The sequence below is a fragment of the Amphibalanus amphitrite genome, unplaced genomic scaffold (genome assembly GCF_019059575.1).
Source record: "Amphibalanus amphitrite isolate SeventyFive unplaced genomic scaffold, NRLGWU_Aamphi_draft 000303F_arrow, whole genome shotgun sequence".
Taxonomy (NCBI): Eukaryota; Metazoa; Arthropoda; class Thecostraca; order Balanomorpha; family Balanidae; genus Amphibalanus; species Amphibalanus amphitrite.
In genome coordinates this window covers 511009-528077 of record NW_024881798.1, presented here as the reverse complement: position 1 = coordinate 528077, position 17069 = coordinate 511009, and the positions used below count along the sequence as shown (strand labels likewise).

The window sequence follows — 17069 nt, the reverse complement described above, 5'->3', positions numbered from 1 at the left end:
TCCGCCAAACATCCCTCTCATACGCAACGCGTGCCCACTCCACGGTCCCTGCCAATGTGTTACGAACTGCACTCGTAAACACTCACATTCATTCACGCACACAACAAGTAGTGACATTGAGTGCCGGTGTCATTGTTCAGCGTCACTTTCAGCGAAGTGTCCTGTAGTTAGCAGTGACGCAGTCAGAATGATTGTCTGGTCCCGTGTGTCGCCAGTATCTGTGCCATTGTGACCTGCCGTCAGCTGCCAGCGCGCACTTCGTTCACACGTGCCTGTCAGGGAGTGGCGCCTGTCCGACGTGAACCTCGGGGCTTAAAGCGCGGTGTGAGGCCGTCGGCTCTCAGTGTCACGTCTCTCCCAGTCGTCGTCACCATGGTTCCCGCCGCTCTACTGCTGCTGTCGGTGCTGGCCTCGCCGGCTGTGGCCGCTGGCCCGGTCTCGGTGACCCTCTACTACGAGTCGCTGTGTCCGTACTGCCGCGACTTCATCGTCGGCTCGTTCAGCGAGGCCTGGCAGGCGGTGCCCGAGATCATGGACGTGACCTTCCTGCCCTGGGGCAACGCGCGCTCTATCGACCAGCCGGACGGCTCCGTCACCATCAGCTGCCAGCACGGCGAGCAGGAGTGCTACTTCAACGTGGTGCACGCCTGCGCGCTCAAGATGGCCCCCTCCAACTCGGTTGCCATCGACTTCATCGTGTGCATGGAGTCGAACGGCCAGGACACGCAGGGGTGCGCGGCCCAGACGGGTCTGGACGGCGCAGCGCTGGAGAGCTGCGCCGTCGACCCGGCCATGGACGCCGAGATGCTGCGTCTGCGCGACATCACCGACGCCGCGGACCCGCCTCTGCGCGGCGTGCCCACCGTCGAGGTCAACGGCAGCCAGCACCCACAGAACGAGATCATCAGCGACCTGCTTACGGTCGTCTGCCGCGAGTACCAGGGCACCAAGCCGGCCGGCTGCCCCTGAACGGACGGAGCCGGACGGCCGCCTAGCGGGGACGCCGCATTGGTGTGGTGGGAGAATGTCAATCCACCGTTATCAAATAAATACGCGGTAACATTGTCTTTTTTTTTTGTCTTACTCAGTTTCCGTAAGTCTGGAACGAGGGGCGCGGGAACTACTTTCAGACTGGATGTGGCACACCATAATAGAGATCAACCTAGGGTACCCCCAAATCTAGTTTTCTCGCCGGTTTTAGGCCACTTATTTTTCGTCCCTTGACTTTCTCAACAAAAAAAGAAAACATTTGCATAAAAAGTGCGATATTCCGTCTCAACACCGCCCCCACGGCCCCGGAGTTGGGGGGGGGGGGGGTCAAGCTGTCCCCACTCCCCCCTCCCACGGTTCCCGCGCCTATGTCTGGAGCAGACCAAAGCTAATGTGTTCTCTAGGCTCCTTTCATAGGCTGCGAGCTGTCCCGCGTTGACTGCGCCTAGTCCAGTAAGTTAAGACGACGGATGGTGCTTTGTAACTCTTATTTACACCGACCTCTTTCTACAACTTCAAGCTCTAAATATCATATTGTGAGTTATTATCTCAAATCATTTTATTGCCTTTATAGACAATGCAAGAAAATCTGGCAAGCGTTAGGCGCGTTTCATTCATTTCCTGGTTCGGTTTTTCCATTGACCGTTCTACGTCTTACTGCAAAACTTGGTATTTATAAAGGTAGGCACATTGATATTGTGCAACGACTGCACACTCTTTAGGACGATCTTGGTGATTTATTTACACACATAATAAATGTACAAAGTGTACACATTAGTTATAAATATCGACAATAGACCCATTTTCCCGATCTCCGGGAGAAGAAATATCATGTCCACAGGCACAACTGAACAATACGGGAGACCACTCCAATTACACAAGACAACGCATGTTCAAACTGAGATAGTGCGGTTCTACTCACCAGAGTAGTTACTGCCATCATAGCAATGATAGCCAATCGATGCATCAGTCCCGAACAGAAAATCTGACGCAGCCAGACCTCCAGACAGAACCAGCCAGAACCATGTTCGAAAATATATTCTGGACCTTTTTTCAATTAATTTATCTGATATTATGAGCATAAGGTCAATTTTACCATTTTTATTGATTACAATCATGCTCAAAGAAACGTTGTACCATATAAAACAGCCAGACCTTTCCCAATAACCTAGCTCGTTTAGTTACATATGCTCAAAGCACATAATGTTCAAAGCCACCGTCAGGATCAATAGCCCCTATCGAGGAATGTGAAGGAATGGGTCCTGGAGCTGGACCTTCTCTACAAATAATTACATACGCCGTTAGTCACTGATACAGTACTACCTCACGCACAAAATAACAACACATTTATGTACATAAAATAACTGCGGACACTTCTCTGGAGATCGCCCCGTCCTCTGGTGCCCGTGGTCTCTTATGACTCTAAAGCACATGCGGAACTTTATATACCGTGGCGGTTGTCTAAAGTCGTTTGGGGCACGGTATCAGCTACTCCTCGGAGCTAGATACCGATGACCAGGCTTCCTCCGGGTGATCACCGTTCGGCTGCTGGCTGTCCTCCGACTTGTGCACGACGTGTATGTAGAAGGCCGGGTCCTGGACATGCTCCAGAGGTTGGAAGTCGCCCAGGGTGGTGACGGTGGCACGGTGGTCAAACGCCTCCTCCAGCAGAGCGCGGAAACTGGCCACCCGGTGCGGGTAGTAGGTCAACGTGAACTCGCTGAAATGGAGGCCAGGAGTGCGGTTAACGATACGCCAAACGTCCAAACCACGCATTATAAGTACATAGCTAGTTTAGCTAGGCGCCGAACTGCGTCTTATCTCGGGCTCATAGTCATCGAATCAGTTATTGGTACAAAGCCAGTGATAAACATCTCATAGATAGAAGCCTACTGCATAAACAAACCCATGCGATGAGTCATAGAAGCCGTCGACGTTAATGAAACAAACAGAGCACTAACAGTCATCAGCTCGCTGAAGCATGTTAGTGCCGACAATCATCAATAACGATAGCAAAGACGAACATCATCCGATACTTAATCCACAGATAACAGTAGTGCTACGCTCATACTGCTGTCTGTGGTTACTCCAAAGCCTTACTTGTCCTTCTGGTTGGCGGAGATGGCCGTTCTGTGCGGCGCTGGCGGCGGCTGGTTGTCCAGCCAGAGGGTGCTGTCGGTGGACGCGGTGGGGTCGCGCATGACGTAGTCGAGGATCACCTTGGAGGGGGAACCGTCCTGGTACACCACCGACGTGTTGATGTCGGACACGTACTGACTCTGAAAACAGATGGATGGATGTGTGGGCTAGTCCCGTGACGTCGTTAAAACACGATCGGGAATGAGCAAGGCTCCTGGAAAGCGGCAATGAATTCCTATAGTCGCAACCGTTTGCCAGTTTATCTACACAACTCATAACTCGAATATCAGATATAGCAAACCTATAAGTGATCGAGCTGAGGGGAAATTGCTATACAAAGTGACGTCACGTTGTGCTCACATTGTAGTAGATGTTCTTGCTCGGAGCCCGACCGTTGTCGAGGATGTAGTCGTAGTTCCGATGGTCGATCAGAAGAATTCCACCGGGCTTCACCATAGTGGCAAAGTTCCGCAGGGCGAGTCTGGGAAAGAAAACAGTGGTAGCTGGCAACCAGGAGAGCCCAGAAGTACAGCAGAACACAAGTGACATCAGATGCTCAAGCCGACTACCACAGACGCCAGACTGTGCTAGGTATGATATCGATGAAATTGGGAAGCTTATAAAAAGTTGGGTAGCTTCGGCTCTGTGAAGTTAAGAACATGCTGGAAGAATGTTTCAAATTTACGCGAAATTACAATACCTACAATGTCTTGAAGCCATCTAGGTCTGTAGCCCGATTAGACCTTTGCTTTCGTGACCGCTCCAATTTATTTTTAGTCTTACCAAAAAATTGCTCCGGATAATCAACAACCAGTGCACCCCTTATCCCACTCACCGGTGACTATCCTGATTGCCGGTGAGGTCGGGTAGGTGGGCGAACGAGTTTCCCAGACAGATGACGGCGTCGTATTGTCTGTCCCTGTCTAGGTCACTGGTCAGCGTTAGCCAGTTGGCCTCGTAGATGTCTGCGGGACATGAGATGATGTGAGCATACGCGTAAGATGTATTGACGCATGGGCAACGCTGACCAAACTTCACAACACTACACGAGTGGCCTGGGGAAAACGATAACGATTGCTAGCAAGGTAGAAGGGAGAGAAGCGTCGCAACCCTCAATGCAGTAGGATAGACTGGGCCGGTGACTGAATGGGGGGGGGGGGACGCAATGAAATAAGAAATGAGCTAGTCTTACATATGCCTACATATACCTAAACCTCAATGAAAAGGACAGAGAAAACCAACACGTAAGATGTTTAATTAATGGTTTACTTTTCAGAGTCTCAAGAGTAAAGCCTGTATTTTTTATTTAAATGATGGCAAATATTTCTACCCCCATTGAGGAGCCTTTTTCAATGCGAAATTACATGGAATAGTAAACGATGCAGACAGTGCAAAAGTTAAATAAAAAATAATAAAAATAGATATTGCATCATTTAAATAAAAAATACAGGCTTTACTCTTGAGACTCTGAAAAGTATACCATTAATTTATCAACCTGAGTAAAGGTATATAAGATGACTTTAAAGTCCCACTTAACGTAAGATGTTTGTTCAGGCTTTTCAGTTCAATATTGAAAGTTCCAGAGCTAAGACGAAATCCATGCACTGCATTCTGCACGCCACTCTTGGTTGTGGATTAATGCACAGTTGCAATGCCAGCAGCACGTACCCCAGTTGTCGAAGGCGGGCTCTTTGCGTCGGCTCCAGCGGGTGTTCCAGGCGCATTTGAGCATTTTGTCGGAGAAGTCGCACGAGGTGACGCTGAATCCCTCCTCGATCAGCATAACAGAGTCGATCCTGCCGGGAATGCCGCTACCGTCAGTCGACGAGGGAATGACGGGAAGTCAAATAAACATCGCCAGTCGGTTACAATTCTGGGTATGATGAAATTACTTTTTTGCTTTCGATCTAGAAGCACTGACTAATGAATAATGAATATGGTCAAACAGAGTTACAATTATCCGGTCTTGGCATTACGATATGATTGGAGCGAATAAGCTACTTTGATATTTTTTTTTTTTGCTGCTTCTTTGTAATCTCGAATAGGCATGCGGCGTGCTCTTTGCAAGCGAAACCTCATGAAAGATAAAATTATTTTATTTCGTCGAAATTATAGATCAATTTTGGCTTTCGTTATGCAACTAAAGCTGCCGTGCAGTAAAAAAAAAAAAACGCTCAAATGTATTAATCTTTCCTACAGAGCTCTTAGCTCAATCTTTTACTTCCTTCTGCAGCGGTCAGTTTTCCCGTTGCTCCTAAGCTAGCGCTCGCTCTAATTTGCTGTCTTTTCCCCCACAATGCCCCTTCTCACCCAGTGGCCGCCCTCACCCGTCTCTCCCTCTCACCAGTGGCCGCCCTCACCCGTTTCCCTCTCACCCGGTGGCCGCCCTCACCCGTTTCCCTCTCACCCGGTGGCCGCCCTCACCCGTCTCTCCCTCTCACCAGTGGCCGCCCTCACCCGTTTCCCTCTCACCCGGTGGCCGCCCTCACCCGTTTCCCTCTCACCAGTGGCCGCCCTCACCCGTTTCCCTCTCACCCGGTGCCGCAGGCGACATCGAGCACGGTGTCGCAGCTGTGGGCGTTCAGCTCCCTCTTCAGAAACTGCTTGTAGTGTCTGGTGCGCTCCGACTGATCTCCGATGTACAGATTCCACAGACGCGCCGCCTTCCCGTCAGAGTACTGGTCGAGCTCGAGAACCATGACTGCTGCTGCTGCTGCTGCTGCTGCTGCTGCTGCTGCTGCTGCTGCTGCTGCTGCTGCTGCTGCTGCTGCTGCTGCTTATAATGCTGTCCGCTGCCGCTGCTACTAATGCGGCCTTGAACTCCTGCTGTACAGCTTCTAACACTATCTCTCCTGTTGTTTTTCCTTCGGTTGTTGCTTCTGCCTCTGCTGGTGTGTTCCTGCTGCGATCGTCACTGCATTTCTGTCCAACAAAACTCGTTGCGCCGTCGGCTCAAAATGGGCCTCTGGTCGGGGCACTGGTGCGCTGCGTATATAGCTGCACGAGCGCCGTCTTCACGGACCAATCACCGTGCTGCTCTCGACACACAGACACACCCCCGTGCTTGACACTTGGGCTGTAAGGACGCGCAGAAGAGACGTATGCGGCCAGCGCACTGAGTTCAGATCGACGCACGAGTTGTTTATGGTATTATCTTTCGAAATTCATTATATAAAATCGTTACATGCGACATTGTTACCCCTGGCTCGTTTGTTTCGGACACCACTTACAAGTTTGTTGAAATAGTTTCCAAATATATCGGCAGTTATCCAGAAGCAATAACTTACTATGACGCGGAAACATAGCAATATCCAATGACGATATTATAAGTTTTAACCTTCCAGGCGGTGGGGGGACATTTTTTGCCCCCCCCTTTAGTTTTTTTCGATATATCTCGAGAACCGCTGCGCCGATCGTCACCAAACATTCAGTACCCTCCCGGGAGTAGCTAGCGCACATGGTGACCAAAATTTTTCCAAAGGCTATGATAGGTTGGCCGCTAATGACGTCAGAGTGACGTCATTTTTGCCATTTTCGACCCAAAAAAAAGGTTTCGCGGGAAGAGCTGTCAGGCCTACAGCTTTAGAGATACAGAAAAATGTTCCAGATATAAAAGGTGTGGAATAAAAAGGGCTACAAAACTGGCATTTCGGTTTTTCGAATTTTTTTGATTTTGACCCCAAAAAATAAAAAAATAGGTTTTTTAAATAAAAGCCGAAAATCCAAAAAGTTTTTTGAATTTCGAAAAAAAGGAATACAAGTGATAGTCCTTACCGCCTTCTATCTACATACCAAATTTGAGATCAATACCTCTTTTTTTGGCCAAGTTATAGCGAAAAAACTGTTCAAAATTGATGACGTCAAATTTTCAAACTCAATTTTTAGCAATTCTAGACCTCGTAGCGCAAAACAAAGACCACCATTAGACTCCCCGTGACGAGCTGCATCGAATCGATACCCATGTTATGCAAAAATATCAACTTTGAAATTAGACCTTTTTTGACCTGACCTTGACCTGACCTCCACCAGAAAGTGACCTAAACCGTACCTGATGGTCTTATAACCAATACCATTGAGTTGGAAATGAAAAACTGGCCATAAAACATGCATCGCACAACCTTAGTAAAGTTGGGTTCATGTGGTGACCCTTGGTGACCTTTGGTGACCTGACCTGTGACCTGACCTGGTATGACCAGTGACCTCTAATAGCAACATACGTACTAGACAACTGACGCTTTATCGCTGATTTTCGACAAAATGCGTTTTACTCGGTGTTATAGCGCTTTCCCTAGAAGCCCCGTGAACGGTGAAACATTTTATCTTTGACTTGTTCTGTGATGTCATCGGTGACCCCGAGGTCAATGAAATTTGGTTTCCTTCGACAAATTTGACAGTGCTACCGAACGCCGTTTGAATTTTCCGGATCCGTCCGGTAGTTTCGGAGATACGAGGGGGGAGGCAAAAAAAATGCCCCCCCCCCCACCGCGCGGAAGGTGGCTGGGAGGCCCACCGCCTGCCGGGTTAATGTGCACAATGAAGCCTGCCTAGTGCGTAACCTTATCTCTGCAGAAAGAGGCGAAAAGCCGAAAGGAAGATATTCCTGACTACGAGATGGTCAATCGCCGTGTAGAAGGCAAGGCACTGATCCTTCATGAGATATGCCGATAGCTCTCGCTGTGCTCGAACAGCTCAGTATCACGTGGGGCTTCTGATAATAGTGTTGACAGTTTGAAACCCTATCGCCCTATGTAGTCGCATTTTTTGTACTCTTCGTTCTTGGCACACTACGATGTAAGTAGGCGAAACCGAGTGACATCATTCGCACACACCGTAACTCGTTAGTATGAAGTAAACCCAGGGTTGAATATTGTGTCCAATAGAAGAACCAATGAGAAGCTTTACCGCAAAGGTGTGCTGATTTTTCTATGATTTATCTGCGCTGTTTTCTGACATTGAGCATTGATTGTCGCGATCCACGATAGGTATTTTCATGCCATTGAATTTATTGGATTTTCGCCGAATCCTTGTTACATTTACTGATCTTTTCCTTTTTATTTATTTTGACTCTCTTCTTTTCCTCGACAGTTTTATGGGCTCATATTTCAATGGAAGGTGCAATTTTATGAGCTTATGGAACGAGGCAAAAATAAATCGACAGTTTAGAAGAGTCAGACATTTTATTTTTCTCAACGACAATGACAATCCAAAAACAATGCAATAAGATCAGACGTTTCGACAACAAAATGCCTTCGTCAGTGGAAACAAGATAGGCTTTACATCGATTACATCGATACATCGATAGGCTTCTATATTTTTTATCGATGTAAAGCCTATCTTGTTTCCACTGACGAAGGCACTTTGTTGTCGAAACGTCTGATCTTATTACATTGTTTTTGGATTGTCATTGTCGTTGAGAAAAACAAATCGACAGTTTCCAGCAAGAATATCCAAGTGTTAAATTTTCGAAATTGCTTGCTGGGAACTGTCGAAATGATAGGAACACCAAGCATCAGCAGATATGTAGATTGCATCCTCATAATGGTAGACAGTTTTCATGCATCACCAGTCACCACACTTGTAAGACCTGTGCGACGTCGCTTAAAGGAAATAGTTCACTTTCACGAAATTATTTTTTTTGCAATGGATTTATGATTTTTTATGTTCAAAATGATCAGCAAAGAAAATAAAACCTATTTATAACAAAAGATTATTTTCTATATTTTGATATAGGAAGAACTTTTTAGTTTCTGTAAGGCACAGGCGATCCAGTATGAAAAGAGCATGGGTCCCGAAAATTCTTCAGAAACTAGAGAAATTATCGCGGCCACCGGCATTTGGGCGATCTGCTGCTGCTGAATGTCCTTATTGATCAGTACGAGAATTTCTCTAGAGTTCTCGTAGATAATTTCTCTAGTTTCTTAAGAATTTTCGGTACCCATGCTCTTTTCATACTGGATGCGAATATATGCAAGGCACTCATCGACACCTTTTTCGGGACGAGAAATAGAATATCTTTGCCTAGGGTGATCGTTGGGCTGTAAAAGCTCCTGATTTATGCTCGTCTCAGCCCAGGCTACGGAACTGCTATTCCAGTTCAAAACCCATGTTAAAAAGTGAACTATTTCCTTTAAGCACTACAGAGAAGAAATAACGAGGCTTGGTTGCAACTCACCGATTGCTGCATTTAAAGTCCTCATAAAGCTGCATGTTCTCATTGATACTACCCCGAAAACGGCATAAAAACGTACCTTTAAAACGTGTACCCAGTGCACCCCACCTCACACGTATACCCCAGATCCCAGGGTTCAGTAATGTTAGGGGTTCTGGAGCTCACAACATCCCCTTCAGGGAGGCCCAGATCGGTGTTTACCGCTCCAGTGCAGGCGGCCCCGACACTGCGCGACCTTCTCTGTCGGGCAGTAGCCGGACGGGGGCAGATGTAGCCGGCTATAGCCGGCTGTATCCGGCTCATTCAACCTCCAGGCGCCTCTGTCCCGGTCAAAAAATGACGCCAGACGTTTTTGTGCTGTCTGCATTAGCGCCACCCTCGGCAACATCCTCGTTTGCGTGGTAGTTAATTGTAGAATAACGTACAAAGATAGCGATCCTCTGACAGAGCGCAACGTACATACTATTGCGTAGCGCAGGGAGAATAGTTAATACGGAGTACTTACGCGCAGCATGCCAACGTAGCCCAACTTATCTTGCACTTATTATCAATGCTGCGTGGAAGTAGGTCAGGAAAGGCTAGTGAGCAGGGCAGTGCAGATCAGTGGGCGTGGGAAATGACATGGATAGAAACAGATAGGTAGATCGAGGAATACAGGGACAGGCGGCAATTATCCACATCGCCTGTATAAAGGACACGACACCATAGTAGGAGTATAGGGCAAGGTCGGAGGCATAGATGAGGCGTGGATGAGGTAGAATGGGGTGTATGGGTATTCGGTAAGTCTGGTCTGTGGCGTCTTGGCTAGGGCAGAGCACAAGACAGGTGAAAGGGTGGGGTGGGGCACAGGGCAAAGCACAAGACGGGCGAAAGGGCAGCGCACAAGGCGGGGCAGGGCACATAGGAAAGAACAGGTCAGGCTAGGGTAAAGAAAGTACAGGATGTCAACAAGCGAAGGAAGAACAGGAAATGCGAAACTCTCTCAATCGAAACCTTTAAACGTGTGGAAGTCCCGGGATCATTTCATTTTTTTTTTTTTTGGGGGGGGGGGGGGTTAGGCCCTTTCGGTCTGATAAGATCATTGCAGAGCCGGAAGGATGATAGGAATTAGGGGGAGACATTGGTCTGGGCAGACACCCTAGAGAGTCGCCGGGGCTGAGCCCGTCCGTCAGGCCGACCAGCCCCCCCAAGCACTCTCTGCACCCGGCTACGGGGTGCGCTCCCTCGGGAGCAGCGGTGCCGCTCCAAGGGAGCAGCCCGCATGAGATAAAGGTGCCTGTCCAGCCCGGAGTGGGGTTGCGGCGTGGAGGAGAAGGATTTCTGTATCCTGAGGATAGAAGCAGGGAACGGTGATTTCAATTTATTGGGCGAACAAATTTATCTCGGGGACATATTGAAGTTCAATCAGCGTGGGCTTGAGACGAAGCTGCGTTCCAAAATGAGACGCAGTTATTGCCGTCGAGAATCCCCCGAATCCCCCGATTATAAGTGACATCCGCCTCGGTCCCTAGTTATACCAGTATAACGCCTTTTGGGGCGAGTAACGGAGCGAGCGAGAGGGTGGGCCTTGCACGTGCAAAATTTCGAGGGGGTACCTCCAGCTGACTTGTGCACAGCACCCTACTAACCGGTCTCTAGCGATGTGCCAAATTTGAGCACAATCGGCCCAGCCGTTCTCGAGATCTGGAAGCGGCACGCTGCACGTGCGCACGTGCAAAATGGGTCCCAACTGACTTTTGCACGGCACCCTACTAACCGGTCTCTAGCGATGTGCCAAATTTGAGCACAATCGGTCCAGCCGTTCTCGAGATTTGGAATCGACCCCTGCACGTGCGCACATTCAGCAGCACCCCAACTCTGGCACATGGATATGCATTGCCTAGTGGGTGCCTACCTACATGCCAACTTTCAGCGCAATCGGCCAAGTAGTTACCGAGATATTGCAACAATTACAAAAGTGACACCTCTTCGTTTTGCACGTGGCACGTGCATAAGGGGTCACCCACATGCATCGAGAATCGTCCAATACTTGGTAGAAGGAATGAAGCTACCCTACAAAAATTACCGCGTGTAAATCGGTCAAGTGGTTGCTGAGATATAAGCCTCGCAAAAGCGTGACCACGGCCGGCCGGCCGCTCATACTCAGAAATTTCCGTTAATCTAAGGAAAGCCTACGCTCGCTTCGCTCGCTCCGTAACAACATCTAACTACATTGGCAAACAATTATTCCACTATAGAGAGCGCCACTGCACGGTGTCAGTAGCGGGAGGTGGCGCTCCAGCACCCCCACTGCACAGTAGGCCGGCCGGCCGCCAGGAGCGCTAGAAATGCCGAAAAATGAAACGTGCTCAGGGTGCAAAAAATTAATACCCACAGACTCGAAATTGATCATAGGATACGATGCCGTGCCGTGAATAAGTATGAGTCCGATGTCACGGCCAATATTCAGCTCCGAACACAGTCTAACTGACGGTTAGGGAATGAAGCGGCTATCTGAACGATTTCGACTAGATTTTGAATTGCTCTTTTCTCATGAATGAACATCTTATTGGTGAAAATAAACGACTGCACATGATGCACACGGTTATTGTGATCATGTTCATAACCAATTTCATTGGGCTCACTCATCTGATTGCACTCTAAATAGTGAGTTTGCAACATGTTGCAGACATCTACATAAGCTTATATTCAATTAGACTTATATAAAAACGTTATTTTTGGCACCTAATTCTGACGGCATAATAAGATTGGGCAAGTGTTGTACTTTCGAACCGTTGTCGATTTTTTCTGCTTTTCGCTGCTAGTTTAGGAGCTATACTGGCATTTGCTGGGGTATTTTTATACCATCTGGTTGGGAGAGGGGTAGTGAACGTCCTTAGCCTATAACTTGCGAACAAATGGTCGCAGCGAGATGCGCATGGCAGCGATCGAAAGGTCTCAACAAGATGTGTTCGATTAGCATTTAAAACTTGTTTTAACCCGGCATTTGCCGGGGTATTTTCATAACACCACTTGCTGGGGGGGGGGGGGGCCGTCAGACGTCCCCAGCCCATAACTCGAGAACGGTTAGTCGCAGCGGGACAGGCGAGGCGGCAAACGAAAGCTCTAAACAAGACGCATCTGATGAGTACTTAAAATTGGTTCTCAGGTCAAACTTGAGGTCAAGGTCAGGTCAAAGGTAAAAAATAGGGGTTTTCATTTTGGGCCCCAGAGACCGAACTACCGACAGCAGCGAGCTCAAAATTTCTTGGCATGTGCCCAAAAGATGTAAGAAAAGTCTCATTGTGTCTAAAGCGAATTGGAGCACAGGTCAAGGTCAAGGTCAGGTCACCAAAGGTCACACAAAGTCGAATTTTCAAAATAACATTTAAATACCGTGTGACACATGTTTTTGGGGTAGTTTTGGACGTAGAACACGATGGTGGCAAGAATTTGGAGATTTGACCCCCGCAAAATGGTGAAAAAGTGAAAAAAGGGGTTAAAAATTCGAAATTTTCAAAATTCAAAATTTTGAATTCAAAACATGCTATCTGATGCAGTTTTATCTCAGGATTCCAAAAATGTCTTTTGTTTTGCTCTACGACCCCTATAAGTACCAAAAATTTGAGTTTGAAAAATAAAATTGGATATTTTGTTACTTTTTGCGCCCTCTATAGCAACCAAATATTGAGCTACGGACTTGAAATTTTGCATGCTGATTCTTCTTTTGATGCCCGAGGACAACTTGTCTCATTTTTTTGAAAAATTCAAATTTTTGAAAAAATCAATTTTTTCTCAAAATTTGGTTTGACATTTTGGACCCCTAAAACTCAAAATTTTGAAAATCCGAGATAGCCATCTTGTAGAAAATTCAATTTTCTATCGTTTGAGCCCTGAAAATTGCAAATTGCTTCATTTATATATCCTACAATAGGCAGGGGAGGGTCGATGCGAAGCCTTATATTCGCGATGGTGCAAAAACGGGGATGCGCATCGCGCTGAACTTTACAATAGCTTCTACAGGGGCATATTGTGATCGTATTCATAACCAAATTCATTGGGATCACTCACTTGATCCTATATATAGTAAGCTTGCAGCTTGCAGCATGTTTCAAAAATATTAGAGGAAATATTAAAGATGTATTAAATTGTACGTTTATAAAAATGTAACTTCGGGCACCTAATTTTGACGGTATAAAAAGATTGGGCTAGTGTTGCACTTTCCAACCGTAGTCGATTTTGTATTCTTTTCCCTGCTAGTTTAAGAAATATAGCCTTCAATATGAGAGGTTCTATATCCTACAACAGGCAGGGGAGGATCGATGCGAAGCCTTATTTTCGCGATAGTGCAAAAACGGGGATGCGCAGCGCGCTAAACTTTACAATAGTTTCTACAGGGGCATATTGTGATCGTATTCATAACCGAATTCATTGGGATCACTCACTTGATCCTATATATAGTAAGCTTGCAGCATGTTTCAAAAATATCAGAGGACATATTAAGGATACATTGAGTTACATTTCTTTCAAACATGTGATTTCGGGCACCTAATTATGACGGCATAGTAAGATTGGGCTAGTGTTGTACTTTCCAACCGTAGTCGATTTTTTCTGCTTTTCCCTGCTAGTTTAAGAAATATAGCCTTCAATATTAGGGTTTCTATATCCTACAACAGGCAGGGGAGGGTCGATGCGAAACCTTATTTTCGCGACAGTGCAAAAACGGGATGCCCAGCGCTCTGAACTTTACAATACCTTCTACAGGGGCATATTGTGATCGTATTCATAACCGAATTCATTGGGATCACTCACTTGATCCTATATATAGTAAGCTTGCAGCAGGTTTCAAAAATATTAGAGGAAATATTAAAGATGTATTAAATTATACGTTTATAAAAATGTAACTTCGGGCACCTAATTTTGACGGTATAAAAAGATTGGGCTAGTGTTACACTTTCCAACCGTAGTCGATTTTGTATGCTTTTCCCTGCTAGTTTAAGAAATATATCCTTCAATATGAGGGGTTCTATATCCTACAACAGGCAGGGGAGAGACAGAGAGACAGAGAGACAGAGAGACAGAGAGACAGAGAGACAGAGAGACAGAGAGACAGAGAGACAGAGAGACAGAGAGACAGAGAGGCAGAGAGACAGAGAGACAGAGAGACAGAGAGACAGAGAGACAGAGAGACAGAGAGACAGAGAGACAGAGAGACAGACAGAGAGACAGAGAGAGAGAGAGAGAGAGAGAGAGAGAGAGAGAGAGAGAGAGAGAGAGAGAGAGAGAGAGAGAGAGAGAGAGAGAGAGAGAGAGAGAGAAGATTGTATCCTTGACCAATTCATGTGTCGGTCATTAATGGAGAAACTGTGAGTGCCGGGAAGTGTGTTAAAATCTTACCAGGAATGACGCCTTTTGAACTCCTCAGTAAACTAAGTGCAGTGTATGCAAATTGCAACATGCATGCATGCATGGTATTAGAAGTCTTGAATTTACATCTTATTGGTGTGGTATCTCGCTAAACGTTGTAAATGAAATGTTTTCACAGTCAGTTGAACGATAACTCGAGCGCAAATAATTTCCAGCGCTCCTGGCGGCCGCCCGGCCCACTGTGCACTGGTGTCGGGAGGTGGCGCTCCGGTGCTCCATTGCACAGTGGGCCAGGCGCTTCAAAAAAGCGGAATTAAATCAATGAGCACAGCTGCGGTGCCAAAAATGATTCGTAATAGGGTAAAATATCATGCTTAAGCCGAATCCGATATCCATTTTCAAATTTGATTGGTTACGCTAGGTCACTGACCTATGACGTCATTATTTAATTTCTGCGCTGCACATATGCCTGGGACAGGCGGGCACTATGCCGCATTGGCCGCGCGTTTGCAGTCTTTTCGTGGTTTCAAGCGTTCAAATATATGATATGATGTTGGTCCCATGCATTAGGGTGGGTGTAAAGGTCACCTGAAGGTCAGGTCAGGTCATTGACCTTCGATGACCTCGGTTCACTTTTTCGAGTTTTACATGTTTCTGGGCTAGTTTTTGGAGCTGAATTCGAATTTAGGAACCATTTGAACATTTACGAAGTAGTTTTGGTGCCTTCGTAACATGTTACGAAGCTGTCAGAGGCGATTTGACACCTACTACGAATACCCGGCAGGACCCATACTGGTTGACCTGACCTGAGCTGACCCGACCTGGCCTAAATGCATGAAGACATCATCTGTGATCAAAACTAACATGATATTCGTGATCAGCATCCCGAAAAAACCCCTTAGCAGCCACAATATACGACGTTCTAACAGGTCCCGACTTTCGGCCATTGACCTGACCTCAGAGGTCACCATTTGACCTATGACCTTAAAACCGGGTACCGTTGGCTTCGTCTCGTGACGACCTACACGATGGTTTTTTTCCGCGAGGCTCTAGCTCAATTAGGGGCCAAACGCGAGGAGGGTCGCATCCCCCTGTGCCGTCGAGGGATGCAAAACGGCGTATGCCAGCGAGGGTTAAACCCTTTTTGTCCATTTCGCGCAAAAATGCGCAAAATATTTGCATTGGGCAGCAAGCTATACACCTTGAGGAAAGTCAGGCAGCAAATATCTTCGTGTTGTTCGGTGACGTTTTCTTTATATCCTTATATAAATTCATTGCGTCGTTGCACTACCACGGTTCCGAACAGGCACTGTAAACCCCACCGCTACTAGTAAGCATGAAATAGTTCCCAGGAACTTGAGTACGAGAAACATGCGCAGAAATACCGGCTGTTTTTTTAAAGCTATTTTGTACGGAATAACTTTAATGATTTTACGCTGAGAGCTTTTGAATCGGGGGAACGGAATATGGTACACAGCAGTCATTTCCATCTCCAGTCGGTAAGTCCTACTTTGCGACGTTATAGCATTATCTGCCTTGACATTGGGGAAAGGAAACTTGCTTATTCGGAAACTTTGGACATTTTTACAATACTCTATCCCATAATTACAGGAATTTCACTGAAGTTGATTTTCGACTTAATTCCGCTTTTTTGATGCGCCTGGCCCACTGTGCATTGGTAGCGGGAGAGGCGCACGGCCGTGCTCTGTTGGTATGTAACGGGAGGGGCACGGCCGTGCTGTGTCGATAGGTATCGGGAGGGGGCACGGCCGTGCTCTGTTGATATCGGGAGGGGGTGCGTCTGTGCCAGCTGTTGGCCGCTATACAATTAAAGTGGGATGAAACGGACAGAGTGTTTCTCAAGGCAAGCGCGCTACATAAGTAGGTAAGTCATTGGTGAGATACATTTGTTCGCTTTTCAGGGGAAGTTCGCCTTTTCTCTTCACATCTGCAAGTTTCACGTACACACAACACTGATCTGTTCGAATGCTATCTGATAGATTAGGTTACCATGCACTCGCCCATGGTTCATATACATGCCCGATGATTCAACCGTAGCTCACACATGTAACACCCATCCTTTCCATCACACTTCCCCGTCCTAGCTGACGGTCACCCCAGCCCTCAACTCGGCAACTGGTAGAGTTAGCACAAGAGGAAACCTGAGGCACAGCGATCCGGAGCGAAGGTTCGAACTTTGAAAGAAGGAGTCATGGCCCGTCCCATTTCCGTCAAAACGGAATTAGGAATATGCATTCAGACCCACCACTGTGGCGCACCAGCCGATGCATGGACGACTCGGTCAATTTTTCCACTTCGTCCTCTCATCCACAGTTCTTACAAGGTCTCAGTGGACCTAAATTATCTAAACACCACTGCAGAATCAATTATCTGAATGGGGAGGAAAAAAGATGGTCGTCTGAGT

The 17069-nt window shown here is 47.0% G+C and overlaps 2 protein-coding genes across 2 annotated transcripts; one reads left to right on the top strand and one right to left on the bottom strand.

Moving 5' to 3' along the window:
* Positions 1-246: 246 nt before the first annotated feature.
* On the top strand, positions 247-1067 carry LOC122387924 (gamma-interferon-inducible lysosomal thiol reductase-like). The gene has a single exon (XM_043378585.1). The coding sequence runs from the start codon at positions 373-375 to the stop codon at positions 967-969; it is 597 nt and encodes a 198-aa protein (XP_043234520.1). The 5' UTR covers positions 247-372; the 3' UTR covers positions 970-1067.
* A 646-nt stretch (positions 1068-1713) lies between these two features.
* On the bottom strand, positions 1714-6095 carry LOC122387935 (glycine N-methyltransferase-like). The gene is made up of 6 exons (XM_043378629.1): positions 5665-6095; positions 4798-4925; positions 3965-4094; positions 3490-3610; positions 3091-3269; positions 1714-2710 (listed from the first exon to the last, which is right to left on the bottom strand). Exons 1-6 carry the CDS (start codon positions 5826-5828, stop codon positions 2479-2481), a joined length of 954 nt encoding a protein of 317 aa, XP_043234564.1. The 5' UTR covers positions 5829-6095; the 3' UTR covers positions 1714-2478.
* Between the last annotated feature and the right edge of the window lie 10974 nt (positions 6096-17069).